The sequence below is a fragment of the Kogia breviceps genome, chromosome 5, assembly GCF_026419965.1.
Source record: "Kogia breviceps isolate mKogBre1 chromosome 5, mKogBre1 haplotype 1, whole genome shotgun sequence".
Taxonomy (NCBI): domain Eukaryota; kingdom Metazoa; phylum Chordata; class Mammalia; order Artiodactyla; family Physeteridae; genus Kogia; species Kogia breviceps.
In genome coordinates this window covers 31,316,567-31,332,790 of record NC_081314.1, presented here as the reverse complement: position 1 = coordinate 31,332,790, position 16,224 = coordinate 31,316,567, and the positions used below count along the sequence as shown (strand labels likewise).

The 16,224-nt window shown below is 40.1% G+C and overlaps 1 protein-coding gene across 22 annotated transcripts in view; it reads left to right on the top strand.

Moving 5' to 3' along the window:
* Positions 1–16,224, top strand: part of TBC1D5 (TBC1 domain family member 5) — a 567,716-nt gene that overhangs the window by 313,416 nt on the left and 238,076 nt on the right. For 18 of the 22 annotated variants that reach the window (XM_067033841.1, XM_067033846.1, XM_067033834.1 and 15 more), the window contains 4 exons: positions 1,858–1,966; positions 3,430–3,519; positions 3,620–3,694; positions 4,814–4,881. In XM_067033841.1, the coding sequence (XP_066889942.1) occupies positions 1,858–1,966; positions 3,430–3,519; positions 3,620–3,694; positions 4,814–4,881 (342 nt within the window). The remainder of the gene's footprint in view (positions 1–1,857; positions 1,967–3,429; positions 3,520–3,619; positions 3,695–4,813; positions 4,882–16,224) is intronic. The other 4 variants (XM_067033850.1, XM_067033851.1, XM_067033849.1 and 1 more) reach the window with 1 other exon arrangement.

Here is a 16,224-nt window from a genome sequence, read left to right as displayed (position 1 = left end):
TTGAACTTGGAGTGGCTAAGAATTACTTAACTCTGAAAACAATGGAAAGAGCATCAAGAGGAAATAAATGTTAGGTTTAAATTATACACAAAAAGCTTCAGCATGTTGAAAATCAAAATAATTGTGTTAAAAATACATATATATGGCAGACAAAGGTGTGATGTCTTTAAGGTATGAAAAACTCCTCTTGGAACAATAAGCCCAAGACACCAATATAAAAGCTGTGTTATAATTATTATTAATAATAATATTAATTTTCTAAAATGTTGTGATATGCCAGTCCCCTTCTAAGGACTGTTCATATATTTTAATTCTCATAATAATTATTTGAGGTAGATGCTATTATTATTATTATTATTCCATTTTACAGAAAGGAAGTTTTAAAAAAGAAGAAATAAAATGGCCCAAAAGCATGAAAAATTTTCGGTTTCACTAATGGTACAAAAGCAAGTGAAATCAAAATGAAATATTATTTTCTTTTACTAATAGGGTGATGGAAATAAGACATTTTCATGGAGTAGTGGTAGGAATTTATTTCTTTCCAGCATAGGGTTGGCCTGTGTGTCGCATTTGTCACACTTAGCCACGAGCCCCCTCTGGCTGGAGATCAGTGCTGCCGGGCTGAGGCTGGAAGTTCTCCTGCTCGTGGCATTAGGGAACGTGCCATTGCCTCGGCCACTCTTCTGGAAAGCTCTGTGGGGAAGATGCAGCTTGCTCTGCAGTCAGGGTTTTGCATGTTAGGTGTGCAGTTGGTTATGATACCGGCTCTAAGATCGCCTTGCACATGGCTGTCCTTTCTGAACACCAGTGGGGTCTGGCCGGCGACAACTGTGCATTACAGAGAAGGATGATTGAGGGGTTTAGAGGGTTTCTCTCGCGAGTTGGTCTCTGAAGAGATTGCCAGGCTTGCAGCTTTGATAATAAATTTTACATTATAAGTTTATTGTGGCATTATGGAATCTGAATTTCATAAAGCTGCACTCAGTAGCCTCAACTGTTGACAAATGATTCTTGATGTTTAGTTTGGTACCAGACGCAGGGAATATAAGTCTGCTTCCTTTATTCAAACTCAGTAAATGGTTTGGGACAATTAATTTCCAGTTGTTTCCCAGTAGGGCAGATTTACTTGTATATTAATGAGGCACAGGTGTTGGGCCCCTGGTGTCTGCATGCCTGGGAGGCATATTTCAGTTGTTTATCTCCTCCGCAATAGGTGCGGGCGGCAGGGTACTCAAGCTTGCCTTTCACAGTTTTTACAGTGAGGCTTTTTAATTTTTTTGATGTTTTTTTCACATTTGCCTGCACCTGTTAAAATTTTAAAACTGATCGTGTGGAAAGAAGTTGCAGAGATTTCAATAGTAAATAGTACTAAAAACTAAAGAAAGTAGTCTTCTATATAATTGCCCAGCTTGACATGAAAGAAAAATGAGTTGATTTAATGAGATATTTCAGGTGAGAAGCCAATACGATCCATGGCCCACTTTTTGGTTGTGTATTTTTGGAGCAAGTATATCTTTGTCAATGGCTAAAGCAGTCATATACTTATATTAATATTCATTTTTTTCTTGTTGATTCACTGAACTGCAGTACCATCATTTTAGAGGCAGTGGAATAGCCTCCATAGACATTATGAATTTCAGTAGCTGGCATAATTATAGCGATCTACATATTCATTAAATCTACTGAAGAACTCTGTCCAAAAAGACAGCCATGCGTTCAGAAACAGTACACAAATAAATATATATGTTTTAAAAGTTGCATTTCTGAGACTTATTTAAAATTAAATTCCTGTAGCAGTTCTCTTGAAGCAGAGAATTTTAACAAAAGGATCCCCATGCTTTGGTTTCTTGCATCTAGGAAAGAATGGGAAGAACTATTTGTAAACAACAATTACTTGGCAACCATAAGGCAGAAGGGGATTAATGGGCAGCTGAGAAGCAGCAGGTTCCGCAGCATTTGCTGGAAGGTAAGAAGAAAATATTTATTTACAGTTTGTAGTTGCAGTATATCAACACATTACCTGATGCCCTGGAAGATCACCCATGCGGGGGATCACTGAATTTTCCAAGAGACTTCACTCTCGAGGTTTTGGCTATCCAGGTTTATCTTTCATAGGACATTTGCTAATAAGGTTGAATCACCTTAGTCCTGGATAACCGGTGGTGGTGAAGGAGTCATTTGAAATAACAGTCTTTTCATCCCATTTGATGGCGTGGAACTCAAGCAACGCCTTCCGGGTCCCCAGAGGCATTTGCAGAAATCCTTGCTGCTGGAAGGGGGTGTGCGTGTGTGTGTGAATGTTTTCAGGCTTCTATTGTATCAAGTGCCGTCATGTAGTCACTCTCCCTTTTTTCTTCACAAATAACAGATGGAAAAGATTTTCCATATTTTTTGTACTGGAAACACCGAGAGAAGGGCAGCAAAAAGGAGAAGTGGAGGGAGATTAGGTCAGTCTCCTTCCAGAGAAAGCCCATCGGTCACCACGAGTGATGATGAGCTACAGTATCTCTTTCATCGCTCGGAAATCTGTCCCTTTTTGTTCTCTCAAAGTGAATCAATCTAGATTGAGACTCACTTTTAAAATGACTTCTCTTGAAAGTTGTTTAGGATTCATCTGCACAAATTCAGCTTACGGAGCCTGCAAGTGAAGACAGTAAGGAACACGTAATGTAGTAGACAGGCTGAAATTTAATTATTTAGATTTAACAGTCGAAGTGCACTTTTCTTGCGTTTGGTGCAGGCAGTGGACGCCGGGGTTGTGCTGCTTGGCTGCTTGTACGCAGGAGGTTCGGGCCCACCCCCAGCTCCTTGTTGTTGAACTTCTTAATGTCTCCTTCATTCACTAAAAATAAACTCAAACCCAGATTTTTTTAAATGTTGTATTAAGCTAAATTAAATCAAATTTGTCTTTTAAGAATGCTTGTTATTTTCATAAGCTGACTGATAGTTGTAAATTACATTTTCTGCTGTAGGAGGAATGGCTTCAGTGCTCAGGCTGTGTCCTCAGATTGTTCTTCTCTGTCCTCTTTACCTGCTTGTTTGGAGACAGATCTGAAACCTTGAAACTACAAATTGGACCTTGTGCCCGTTAATACACCCCAGCAACTCCCCTTAATATAAGAATGTAAAATAGAATTGTACTTGAACATCAATGAATTTTTCTTGTTCACTTTTATTATAAATTTGGAGGGGAGGTTGATTCCATCTTGTGATGTAGCTTTTGGGATCTTGTTCTTTGGCCTTTGTTCACTTTTGGAATTGTCCAAATTTATATATTTCTTAAATACCCCCAAATATAATTGACTGAGGATTGGAATGATAACATGAATATGAATATCTTCTTCAGTTTTCAGGTGGTGCCATTTGCCATAGTTTGATATTTTACTTCTTAGGATTGTTATGAAAGTTTCCTTTTTTTTTTTTTGACAGCTCTTTCTTTGTGTTCTTCCTCAAGATAAAAGTCAGTGGATAAATAGAATTAAAGAATTAAGAGCATGGTATAGCAACATTAAAGAAATAGTAAGTTGTACTTTAATTAATGGAATTGTTTTCTTAAGTATGCTTTGGAGTCCAGTAGCCTCTGATCTTTGCATTTGTGTTTTCTCTCTTTCTTTCCCAGCATATCACAAACCCGAGGAAGGTTGTTGGCCAGCAAGACTTGATGATCAATAATCCCCTTTCCCAGGATGAAGGGGTAAAGTTTGTCTTTATTCATATCTCAACCACTTTTACCCATAAGAGTATGCCTATGTCTTGTTATCCATCACCACGAAAGCAGTATTATTCCATACCAATTATTATTATTTTTTTACCCCACGTGTTATACCACCTAAAACCAGATGGGCTTTATTCCATGCTGTGTATGGACAGTGTTGTAGGACGCCAATGGTCTATTTCTGGGGAAGGGCACTGCCAAGAAGAGGCCTCAGGGGTCTGCAAGAGCCGAGGGTCAGAGAGCAGAGCATGAAGCTGAGGGTAGAATTGTCCTCCCAGGGTCACAGGGGGGAGCGGGAAGGCTGTGCAGAGCCTCCCTTCCTGACAGAGGTAGAGAAGGCTTCACCTGGAAGGACCAGGTCACACGAAGGAAAGCAACTGTTTGTAGTGAATCTGTGAACAAGTTTTTAAAGATCACGAAAAAGATCAGGCCCACGAGGAGTAATTACTACCTCAGAGGTACTGATTGTGTAACTTCTTCAGTTGCTGCTCTAATTCCTATTTCCGTGTTAACGGACTTTTTTTTTTCTCTGTTTTCTACATAACACTAACATTTCTTTTTCCTAATATATGTAATTATTATAATATAGTCTATGATATAGCAGCATGAAATATTAAGCAATTTTTAAAACTTTTAAGTTCACATTTTAAAAAGTACATAAAAATCTATTTGATTATAAAACCTAATAGAGCCTAATAGAAAACGTTACGTATCTTTCTCAGTGCGTTCGCAGTTCAGGTCAGGTTCAAGTGTGACCACTTGGCCAATGGGCCTCCTCTAATCCAGGCGGACCTTTTTGTTGTTGTAGGGGTAGCAGCAGATGTACAGCAGTAAAAGTATCATTCACTTTAAACAGATAGTAGAAAATTGTAAATGTACACAATAATATCACTGGAAAAGTTGATGTTAGAATAAGGATGTGCTTCTGAGATTAAAGTAGATTTTAATAAAAATTTTTCCAGGTTCAGGTTTCCTATCTGCAATGTAAAATCATAACTCAGAGAGGGATAAATTTAATCATTTAATTATTAAATTGAGATCATAAAAGTCAAGCAAAGTTGTGGTATTATTTTAAATAGGTTGCTTTCCTTATTTCAGAGTCTTTGGAACAAATTCTTCCAGGATAAAGAACTTCGGTCAATGATTGAACAAGATGTCAAAAGAACGTATGTAGAACTACTTACAGGTTACTTTCAATAATTCAAACTGGCATTACCTCTTTGCAATTTTAGCAAAATATACAATCTTAATTGAATGCAGTATTCTACTTGTGTTAACAGTTATTTTGGCCAAAGTTTGATAATTACTTTTTATTCTTAAAGTATAGATTTTTGTGTTCCCTTTGTCAAAGTAAATTACACTTATAATATTAAAATAATATGTAAATACTTAACTATTAAAATCAGTTTTTCAGTTCCCAATGATTATTTGAAGTCATGTGCTCTGATTAAGGTTATATTTTATAGTCTTAATACTGGTTTTGCTAAAAAAAATTATCTTTTGCTTTACACCTTTGAATCCCTTTCTAATCAAATTACTTTTTAAATGACAACTATTATTTTTACCCCCCCCCTTATTTCTCGTCCTCTTGACACTATTCAAGTTTGCAAACAACTCAGTCTACTCAATATTTACTGTATGAAGATTGGTTCTTTATTTAGCATGTAGTTAATGTCTATAACTTTTATATATTGGACCTCATTTTTTTGGGTCATGTAGTGAGAATTACAGGGAATTTGTGTAGGAAGAGCCCAGGGTAAGTTCTAGCAATGTATGCTATAATCCTGGGCAAATTAATTTCAACAGACATCTTTCCCCCTTAGGTGTCTGTTTCCGTAAAACAAGGATAAGAGTAACCACCTCAAGGGATTGTTATAGATTAACATGTTGATAATGGTAGTAAATTAGATGTGTTTATACTTTAAACTGCAAACTACATAAAGGTTAGTAAATTTGAGTTCATCATTGGGATCTGGAATGAGCCAGGTATGTGCAGAGTCCTGAATCCACTGCTTCCTTCCAGGTCCTCCTACAGCTCTGCTTGTCTGCCCCACTCCTGGTTCAAGTCCTACTCCCCTAGTGCAAAGGCAGGGCCACTGGCTCTCTGACATTCATCTCTTTCCAGGTCCCAAACAGAATAATCAGATGACATGACCTTTTATAAGGTTATACTACATATTTAACAAATGAGATTTTCTATTTTAAAATGGAAATAATTCAGAGGAGTCATGGGCTCAGAGAACAGCAAAACCATAGCTAACTGGCTGTGATGGTGGGTTGGAGGTGTGAGGTAGGGATCATTTTGATGAGCTTGCTTAGGACTGGGGACTAAGCAGTGATAGGGAAGCTACTCTCCAGTGTCTGGTGGTGGTGCTGGATCTCTACTAGGTGGTTTCAGAAGGCAGAATGCTGCTGTATTGGTTCCCGGGGGGCACTTGGTAAATATTTTTTGGGTGAAACAAAAGGATGAATTTCCTCACCAATCATTTAGGGAACTAGCTGGGTAATCAGTGGCAAAACAGACCTCATAAAAACAAAAGGCATGGTGTATATTCCTAACCAAGCAGTCAAGGTATCTATTTTGGAAAATGCTGGGCAGTTATCTTAGAAAACTTGACAGTTTCTGTTTAACAAGGATTTTAGTCAGTGTCCTCTACTGTCACCAAATGGAAATGGACATGCCATGGCACTGGGGCAGAGTCACACACTAGCGGCCACATGGGCCAGATTGGCCAAAATAAATAGGAGAAAAAGAGAAAGGCAAAGAAAAACAGTTGGATGGGGCTTCCCTGGTGGCACAGTGGTTGAGAATCCGCCTGCCGATGCAGGGGACACGGGTTCGTGCCCCGGTCCGGGAAGATCCCACATGCCACGGGGCGGCTGGGCCCGTGAGCCATGGCCGCTGAGCCTGCGCGCCCAGAGCCTGTGCTCCGCAACGGGAGAGGCCACAACAGTGAGAGGCCCGCGTACCACACACACACACACACACAAAAATAGTTGGATGGCCAAACCAAACAAGAAATGGCGTTGGGAGCCTCTTCATCATTTTGCTTCCTTAGCTCAAACGTTTCTGCTTTGCTGTGTGAGAAAATGGTATTTCTCAAAAGCTATATTCTTGTAACTATTTGGTTTTATATTTTCTATGTATTTTTCTTGTAAATACGTATGTGCGTATGCAAGTAACACACATACACGGCGATTTTGTTTCCCCTTATTATTTGTCTTCACTGGTGCATTTTAGTTAAGTTGGCAAACCCGAGATGCAGGGAAGGCTGCTAGGAGGCCTATAGTTCATAGCCTGGGAGGGGGAGGTTGCAGACCTGCTTCCCCAGAAGGCTCTCCCGATGGCTCTCCCCTACATTTAGCGGAAGTCTCCTTGCCATCTGTGTATAAATTTGGGGGCAAGTAACTTAGCTTGTAAGGTATGGGTGTCCGTCTTATTTTAAAGCCACCAAATTGCCTAACATAAAAGCTGAATAGCTTGAATAAATTTACTGCTTTAGGCAATACACCCTCTTTATTTATTTATTTTATTTTTAACAAATTTCATTTATTTATTTTTTGGACATGTGGCATGTGGGATCCTAGTTCCCTGACCAGGGATCAAATCCATGCCCCGTGCATTGAAAGCACAGAGTCTTAACCACTGGACCGCCAGGGAGGTCCCGATACACCCTCTTTAGAAGGCACTATGTGATTTCAAATGTGTGGTGTTCAATCCAGTCGGTGCAGCAGCTCATGAAGCAACAGGAGAAGAAAGGGAGATGCACAGATCAGTGAATGTTACAAGGTGTTACTTGTTCACTAGCATCTGTGAGAGAATTTGGTGTTCTTTGAGTGTATATTTTACTGAATGTCTACTCTGTTGCAGGCCTGTCCTTTCCCTGGGGGAAAAGGGTGGTGAGTGAGACAGACAAGGTCCTGCCATCACAGGATGTACATTTCAGTGTGGGTTGCTGGGGAGTGAGACAATGCCCATCTAGATAAAGAGGGTAATGGTAGAGGGTGGTGATTGCTGTGAAGAAATCAAGCAGGATAATAGGACAGCTAGACGGGTAGCTGCTTTAAGAACAGTCATCGGCAATGGCATCTCTGAGAAGATGACATTTGAGCTGAGAAGTGACACATTTTAAAAAGCCAGCCATGTGAAGATGTAGGGGAAGCCCATTCCAGGCAGAGGGGGCAGCTGGTGCAGAGTCCTCAGTGAAAGTGGACTGAGGGTTCAGAGGAACTGAAGGGAGGCCGCGGTGGCTGGAGGCAGGTGATCACAGTAGGGAAGCCTGAGAAGTGGTCCTGCCGACCACAGTGAGGAGTTTGGGTTTGGTCCCACTTGGAGGATACTGAGCAGGGGTATGAAGTCTGAGAAGAGAATTCTGGCTGCCGCACAGTGAGGTGAAGGTGGACGTGAGCACGGAAGCTGGGAGGGCAGCCAGGAGTTGGTTGCTGTGTCCCAAGTTCAGTGGTGTCGGTGACATAGACTGAAGATGAAGATGGGAGTAGATGAGGTGAGGACATACGTTTTATATTTTAAAGTACAAATTAGGTGTCATTATTTGTAGCTTTCTCACATTCCTCGGTTCTATTCCATTGTTACTAGTCGGTTTTGGGTCCTTTTTACCTCTTACCTGGAGTGTCTTACTTGTTTAACTGTTTTCTTTGGATCTATTAACTTTCCCTTCCAGTCCATCCCACGTCTTATAGCCTTGTTTTCCCAAAGCACATTTCTAGTCATGCTCCTACTTGCCTAATCTAAGACCTTCTGTGACTCTCTGTGGTTTGCAGAAGATATACTTAACCCAGACTCCCTAACACACACACAGTTCCCTTTTAGGGCTTTCCAGTTACCTTTCTGTTATTGATTTCTTGTTTAATTTCATTGTGGTCTGAGGGCAGACACTGTATGATTTCTCTTCTGTCAAATTTGTTAAAGTGTATTTTATGGTTCAGAATGGGATCTATCTCTGTGAACATTCCATGTGAGCTGGAGGAGAATGTGTACCCTGCTGTTGTTGGATAAAGTGGTCTGTAGATGTCAGTTAGATCCAGTTGATGGATGACGTTGCTGAGTTCAACTCGGTCCTTACTGGTTTTCTGCCTGCCAGGCCTGTCCATTTCTGTTAGAGGGGTGTTGAAGTTGCCAACCGTGATAGTGGATTCTTTTATCTCTCTTTCCAGTTTTATTGGGTTTTGCCTTGCATAGTGTGATGCTCTGTTACTAGGTGCATACCTGTTAAGGGTTGTATGCCTTCTTGGAGAATTGATCCCTTTATCATTATGCAGTGTCCTTTCTTATCTTTTAACTAGTGTTAGCATGGTATGTTGTTCTCCAACTATGTACTTTTAATCTACGTGTGTTGTTCTACTTAAAGTGGTTTCTTAAAGGCAATCTATAGTTGGGTCTTGGTTTTTTGATCCACTCTGACAATGGCTGTCTTTTAGTTGGTGCACTTAGGTGGTCTACATTGATGTTCAAAGTGATTACTGATATAGTTGGCTTATTATCTGTCATATTTGTTACTGTTTTCTATTCATTACCTTGTTCTTTATTCCTTTTTTTTTCTTTTTTTTTTGCGGTACATGGGCCTTTCACTGTTGTGGCCTCTCCCGTTGCGGAGCACAGGCTCTGGACGCGCAGGCTCAGCGGCCATGGCTCCGGGGCACAGCCGCTCCACGGCATGTGGGATCTTCCCGGATCAGGGCACGAACCCATGTCCCCTGCATCGGCCGGCCGACTCTCAACCACTGCGTCACCAGGGAAGCCCTTTATTCCTATTTTTGTCTTCTACTCTTTTCCTACCTTTCATAGTTTTAATTGAGCATTTTAGATTATTCCATTTTCTCTCCTTTCTCAGCATGTTGGTTATACTTCTTTTACTTTTTTCCTTAGTAGTTACCTGGGACTTTGCAATATACATTTCAGCAAACACACTTTCAGATTACACTCTACCACTTCAAAGATAAGTGTCAGTGCCTTATAATAGCAAAATAATTCTAATTCCTCCCTGCTGTCCCTTGTATGATTTCTGTCATTCATTTCACTTATACATAAGCATATGTAAGCATACGTATCCATACACACAGGCATGCATAATTGAACATATTGTTGGTATTATTATTTTAAACAAATTGTTATCTGTTATATCAGTTAAGAGCAAGAAAAAAGAAAGTTTTTATTTTACCTTTATTCCTTCTTACACTCTTCCTTTATGTAGATCAGAGTCAGAAATTATTTTCCTCTTTTCTAAAGAACTTTTAAAATAATTTCTTGTAAGACAAGTCTACTGACAGATTCTCACAATTTTTGCTTGTCTGAGAAAGTCTTTATTTCTCCTTCACTTTTGAAGGGTAGTTTTGCGGGATACAGAATTCTAGGTTGGTTGGTTTCTTCCCTTTCAACACTAAATATTTCAGTTCATGCTCTTCTGTCTTGCATGGTTTCTGAGGAGAAGTTGGATGTAATTCCTTATTCCTATATAGATAAGATGTCCTCCCCCCCCCCCCCCCCCGCTTTGAGGACTTTATCTTTGATTTTCAGCACTTTGCAAATGATATACCTAGGTGTCATTCTTTTGGCGTTTATCTTGCTTGGTAGTCTCTGAGCTTCCTGGTTCTGTGGTTTGGTAGCTGACATTAATTTGGGTAATTTCTCAGTTATTATTTCAAATATTTCTCCTGTTCCTTTTTCTCTCTCTTCTCCTTCTGATATTTCCATGATGTGTATGTTACACCTTTTATGGTTGTCCCACAGTCTTTGGATGTTCTGGTCTATTTTTTTGTCTTTGTTTTCTTTGCTTTTCAGTTGTTGAGGATTCTGTTGAGATATCCTCTTGTGCACATTCTTTTCTCAGCTGTGTCCAGTCTACTAAGGAGCCCATTAAAGGCATTCTTCATTTCTCTTACAGTGTTTTTGTATGTCTAGAATTTCTTTTTGGTTCTTTCTCAGGATTTCCATCTTTGGCTTACATTGCCTGTCTGTTCTTGCATGCTATCTACTTTATCCACCAGAGCCCTGAGCATGTTAATCATACTTGTTTTAAATTCCTGATTTCCTAAATTCAACATCCCTGCTTTCTTTGGTTCTGATGTTTGCTCTGTCTCTTTGAATCATTTGTTTGTTTTTTGCTTTTTGGTATGCCTTGTAATGTTTGTTGTTGTTGTTTTATGATAGCCAGACATGATGTACTGGCTGAAGGAACTGCTGTAAATAGGTCGTTAGTAATGTGGTGATAAGGTGAGGGGAGAGGGGAAGTGTTCTTTAGACTTACCACCAGTCTTTTAGGGATGTGCCTCTGGACTGTGCCCTTCACAAGTGTTTCTCAGGTCTCCCTCCCCACTTAGATGGGACAGGATGGCAGAGGGGGTTGGAGTTGGGTATTTGCCTTTCCCCAGGTCAGTTAGGGTCTGATGGTATCCCAGCAGGTTAGGCTCTGGTTAACTAGTTTTCCCTGCAGGCAGGCCTTGTTAAGAAGACCCAAGTGCTCTATTCAGATTGCCCCCTTTACCCCTTCCCCTGTTGGAAGCTGTGAGGGGATTTTTCTCTGATACTTACTGTGGGAACCTGGTTGAGCTCCTGGAAGTAAATCTCACAGTATTGTGTGGGCCTCCCTGTGATGGGGTTTTCCTGGAGTTTTTGAACTCTCAGAGCTGTCCAGTGAGCTTCTAGCAATCTGTCAATCACAGTTCAGGTTTTCCTTCCCCAGCACTGGTTCCTGCCAGAGGTTTTGCTTGTGAGTCTTTGTTCAGGTAAGTGTGGCTCCCTGTATTTGCCTGTCTGTCTCTCCAATTTTGGGTTCAGTGGTTTGCCCTGTGTCCTCGCCTCTCTTAGGAATCCAAGAAGAGCTGTTGATTTTTCAGTCTGCTCAGCTTTTTACTTGTTGTTAGGATAGAGTAGTGATGTCCAAGCTACTTATATGAAGAACCAGAAACCTGATGTCCCTCCAGAATTCCCTTTTAGACCGGTGCTCTGGCATTGTTTCCTGCACAGGTTTTTGCTTTCCATTTGCATTCCTCGGCTGCTTCTCTGCTGGAATTACACTTCCCCCTACTTCTCCCTTTTGTAGTCCTGACAGCTCATCCTTCAAGGCCTGAGTTCATTACCACCCTGTTCATGAAGCATGTTCCAGTCTTTACAGTTGGAAATAATTTGTGCCGATTCTGTGTTCCAGTGGCATTTTCTTAATAACTCTGTGATAATATTACTTAAGTTTGTTTCGTCTTATATTTATTTAGACCTGCCAATGTATTCAATCTGCCAATGTATTCGATACATTTATATTAATCTCCTTGGCACTGCAGATGCCAAGACAAATATGGCATGGGCCCTTAAGAAGCTCAAAGTTTAATAGAGAAAGCAGACCTAAAAAAAGATACAGTGCAAAATAGCAATACTATGATGGGAAGAGTATGCACAGGAGCTCTGGTGTCAGCCCAGGTCTCATCTTTCAGACCTAATGGTAACCCCTGGAGGTCATGGACCAAATCTTACTTCTGTCACACTGTGCAGAATCAGGGTTATGCTTATTAATAAATGCTCTTTGATGGTGAATCTTATCGCTGATGATCGGTATTGTTCAGTTTTAGTAATAACAGTCTCTAACATGTTCAATCTTCAGAAACACAAACACACTTAAAAAAATACTATTGTCAGCCTTCTAGTCTGTGTTTAAACAAGATAATTTCGTCTTGTGAGCTGTGTTGTTGCCGTCATTATTGAATGTATTTGATCTGAATATGTCACTGTATTAAATATCATCTCCTCTTTCAACTAATTTTAATATTCTTTTCTTCTACTAACTCTTTTTTGCCTCAGAGGGTTTTGTATTCATTTCAATTAATTGTTCCTTACCTCAACCTAATGAGGTTGTTACTGTTCTCATTTTTATTAATGAATGAAAAAAAACAGCTGAAAACCAAAAGGTAAATCAAGTAGCTTCCAAATTACAGCATTTGTAATTCAGAACTTGAATCGTCCATTCTGAACCAATTTTGCCATGCTTCAAAGGCTGTAACACTTAGTGAAATTCAGTATTATTTAAAATGATGGGAAATATTGAGTTCAGAATAAAAGATCATTTCCATATTAGAAACCAAAGAAGTCTGTTATTTGGTCTATCAAGGTCTATTCTAAAAGTATATTTATAGTGTCTATAACATCATTTGCAAATTAACATATTTATAAGCTATTGCCAAACATATTTATAAGCTATGGCCCAGCTTTTCTTCAAATGTGTTCTCCCTCTCTCCTGAATTAAGTGATTAAAATTCTTTAACTTACTTTTATTATTGTAATGGTGCCTATGTTTAACAGTCAGTCTGACTGCCTGTCAGGTTTCCTGGTCGTTGTCTTCAGTTTCTGGTCTTTCATGTTTCTGGTTATTGTAGAGTTCTTGGGGTTGGCAGTTCAGGCAGCTCACTCATAGTTCATTCCGCTCAGTCCCGCTTGAATCTCCGTGACATGGTTAGATCTTTAATGATCCAGCCTTCTCATTTGATGCTCCCTTTCATTTATATTTCCCATATGGGCCAAGCTTTAGACGTAATCTATTTCAGCAAACTTTCTTTCCTCAAATTTTTTTTATCTTGTCATTTGATATTTTGTGGATTCATTAATAATTGATAAAATTTTCTCTTTAAAACCACAGATGTAAAAACTCTGAATGTTGAGCATTTTTCCACACCTTTTGTTTTTTTCTGTTTAAAAAAAAAAAAAGAAGGAACCCAGATGGCAGAGTAGAAGGATGTGCTTTCACTCTCTCTTGCAAGAACCCCAGAATCACAACTAGCTGCTGGACAGTCATCGACAGGAAGACACTGGAACTCACCAAAAAACATACCCCACATCCAAAGAAAAAGAAGCAACAATGAGACGATAGGAAGGGCGCAATCATAGTAAAATCAAATCCCATAACTGCTAGGTGGGCGACTCACAGACTGGAGAACACTTATACCACAGAAGTCCACCCACTGAAGTGAAGGTTCTGAGCCGCATGTCAGGCTTCCCAACCTGGGGGTCTGGCAACAGGAGGAGGAATTCCTAGAGAATCAGACTTTGAAGGCTAGTGGGATTTGATTGCAGAACTTTGACAGGACTGGGGGAAACAGAGACTCCACTCTTGGAGGGCACACACAAAGTAATGTGTGCATTGGGACCTAGGGGAAGGAGCAGTGACCCCAGGGTAGACTGAACCAGACCTACCTGCTAGTGTTGGAGGGTCTCCTGCAGAGGCGGGATGTGGCTGTGGCTCACTGTGGGGATAAGGACACTGGCAGCAGAAGTTCTGGGAAGTACTCCTTGGCATGAGCCCTCCCAGAGTCTGTCGTTAGCCCCACCAAAGAGCCCAGGTAGGCTCCAGTTTTGGGTTGCCTCAGGCCAAACAACCAACCGGGAGGTAAGCCAGCCCTACCCATCACCAGTCAAGCCAATTAAAGTATTACTGAGCTCTGTCCACCAGAGCAACAGTCAGCTCTACCCACCACCAATGCCTCCCATCAGAAAACTTGCACAAGCCTCTTAGATAGCCTCATCCACCAGAGGGCAGACAGCAGAAGCAAGAAGAAGTACAGTCCTGCAGCCTGTAGAACAAAAACCACATTCGCAGAAAGATAGACAAGATAAAAAGGCAGAGGGCTATGTACCAGATGAAGGAACAAGATGAAACCCCAGAAAAACAACTAAATGAAGTAGAGATAGGCAACCTTCCAGAAAAAGAATTCAGAATAATGATAGTGAAGATGATCCAGGACCTTGGAAAAAGAATGGAGGCAAAGATCAAGAATGAAAACTACACTAGAAGGAATCAAGAGCAGAATAACTGAGGCAGAAGAACAGATAAGTGACCTGGAAGGCAGAATGGTAGAATTCACTGCTGCAGAACAGAATAAAGAAAGAAGAGTGAAAATAAATGAAGACAGCCTAAGAGACCTCTGGGACAACATTAAACACAACAATATTCGCATTACAGGGGTCCCAAAAGGAGAAGAGAGAGAGAAAGGACCCGAGAAAATATTTGAAGAGATTATAGTCAAAAACTTCCCTAACAAGGGAAAGGAAATAGCCACCCAAGTCCAGGAGACACAGAGAGTCCCATACAGGATAACCCCAAGGAGAAACACGCCAAGACACGTAGTAGTCAAAGTGGCAAAAATTAAAGACAAAGAAAAATTATTCAAAGCAGCAAGGGAAGAATGACAAATAACATACAAGGGACCTCCCATAAGGTTAACAGCTGATTTCTCAGCAGAAACTCTACAAGCCAGAGGGGAGTGGCATGATATACTTAAAGTGATGAAAGGCAAGAACCTACAACCGAGATTACTCTACCTGGCAAGGATCTCATTCAGATTCAATGGAGATATCAAAAGCTTCACAGACAAGCAAAAGCTAAGAGAATTCAACAGCACAAACCAGCTCTACAACAAATGCTAAAGGAACTTCTTTAGGCAGGAAACACGAGAAGAAAAGGACCTACAAAAACAAATGCAAAACAATTAAGAAAATGGTCATAGGAACATACGTATTGATAATTACCTTAAATGTGAATTTAAGGACGTTTAACCAACCAAAAGACACAGGCTCACTGAATGGATACAAAAACAAGACCCATCTATGTGCTGGCTACAAGAGGCCCACTTCAGACCTAGGGACACATACAGACTGAAAGTGAGGGGACGGAAAAAGATATTACATGCAAATGGAAATCAAAAGAAAACTGGAGTAGCAATACTCATATCAGATAAAATAGACTTTAAAATAAAGAATGTTACAGGAGATAAGGAAGGATACTACATAATGATCAAAGGATCAATCCAGAAGAAGATGTAACAATTATAAATATATATGCACCGACCATAGGAGCACCTCAATACATAAGGCAACTGCTAACAGCTATGAAAGAGGAAATCGACAGTAACAGGGTAATAGTGGGGGACTTTAACACCTCACTTACACTAACGGACAGATCATCCAAAATGAAAATAAATAAGGAAACACAAGCTTTAAATGACACAATAGACCAGATAGATTTAATTGATATTGATAGGACATTCCATCCAAAAACAGCAGATTATACTTTCCTCTCAAGTGCACATGGAACATTCTCCAGGATAGATCACATCTTGGGTCACAAATAAAGCCTCAGTAAATTTAAGAAAATTGAAATCATATCAAGCATCTTTTCCGACCACAACGCTCTGAGATTAGAAATGAATTACAGGGAAAAATACGTAAAAAACACAAGCACATGGAGGCTAAAAAATACGTTACTAAATAACCAAGGGATCACTGAAGAAATCAAAGAGGAAATAAAAAAATACCTAGAGACAAATGACAATGAAAACACATTGATCCAAAGCCTATGGGATGCAGCAAAAGCAGTTCTAAGAGGGAGGTTTATAGCTATACAAGCCTACCTCAAGAAACAAGAAAAATCTCAAATAAACAATCTAACCTTACACCTAAAGGAACTTGAGAAAGAAGAACAAACAAAACCCAAAGTTAGCAGAGGGAAAGA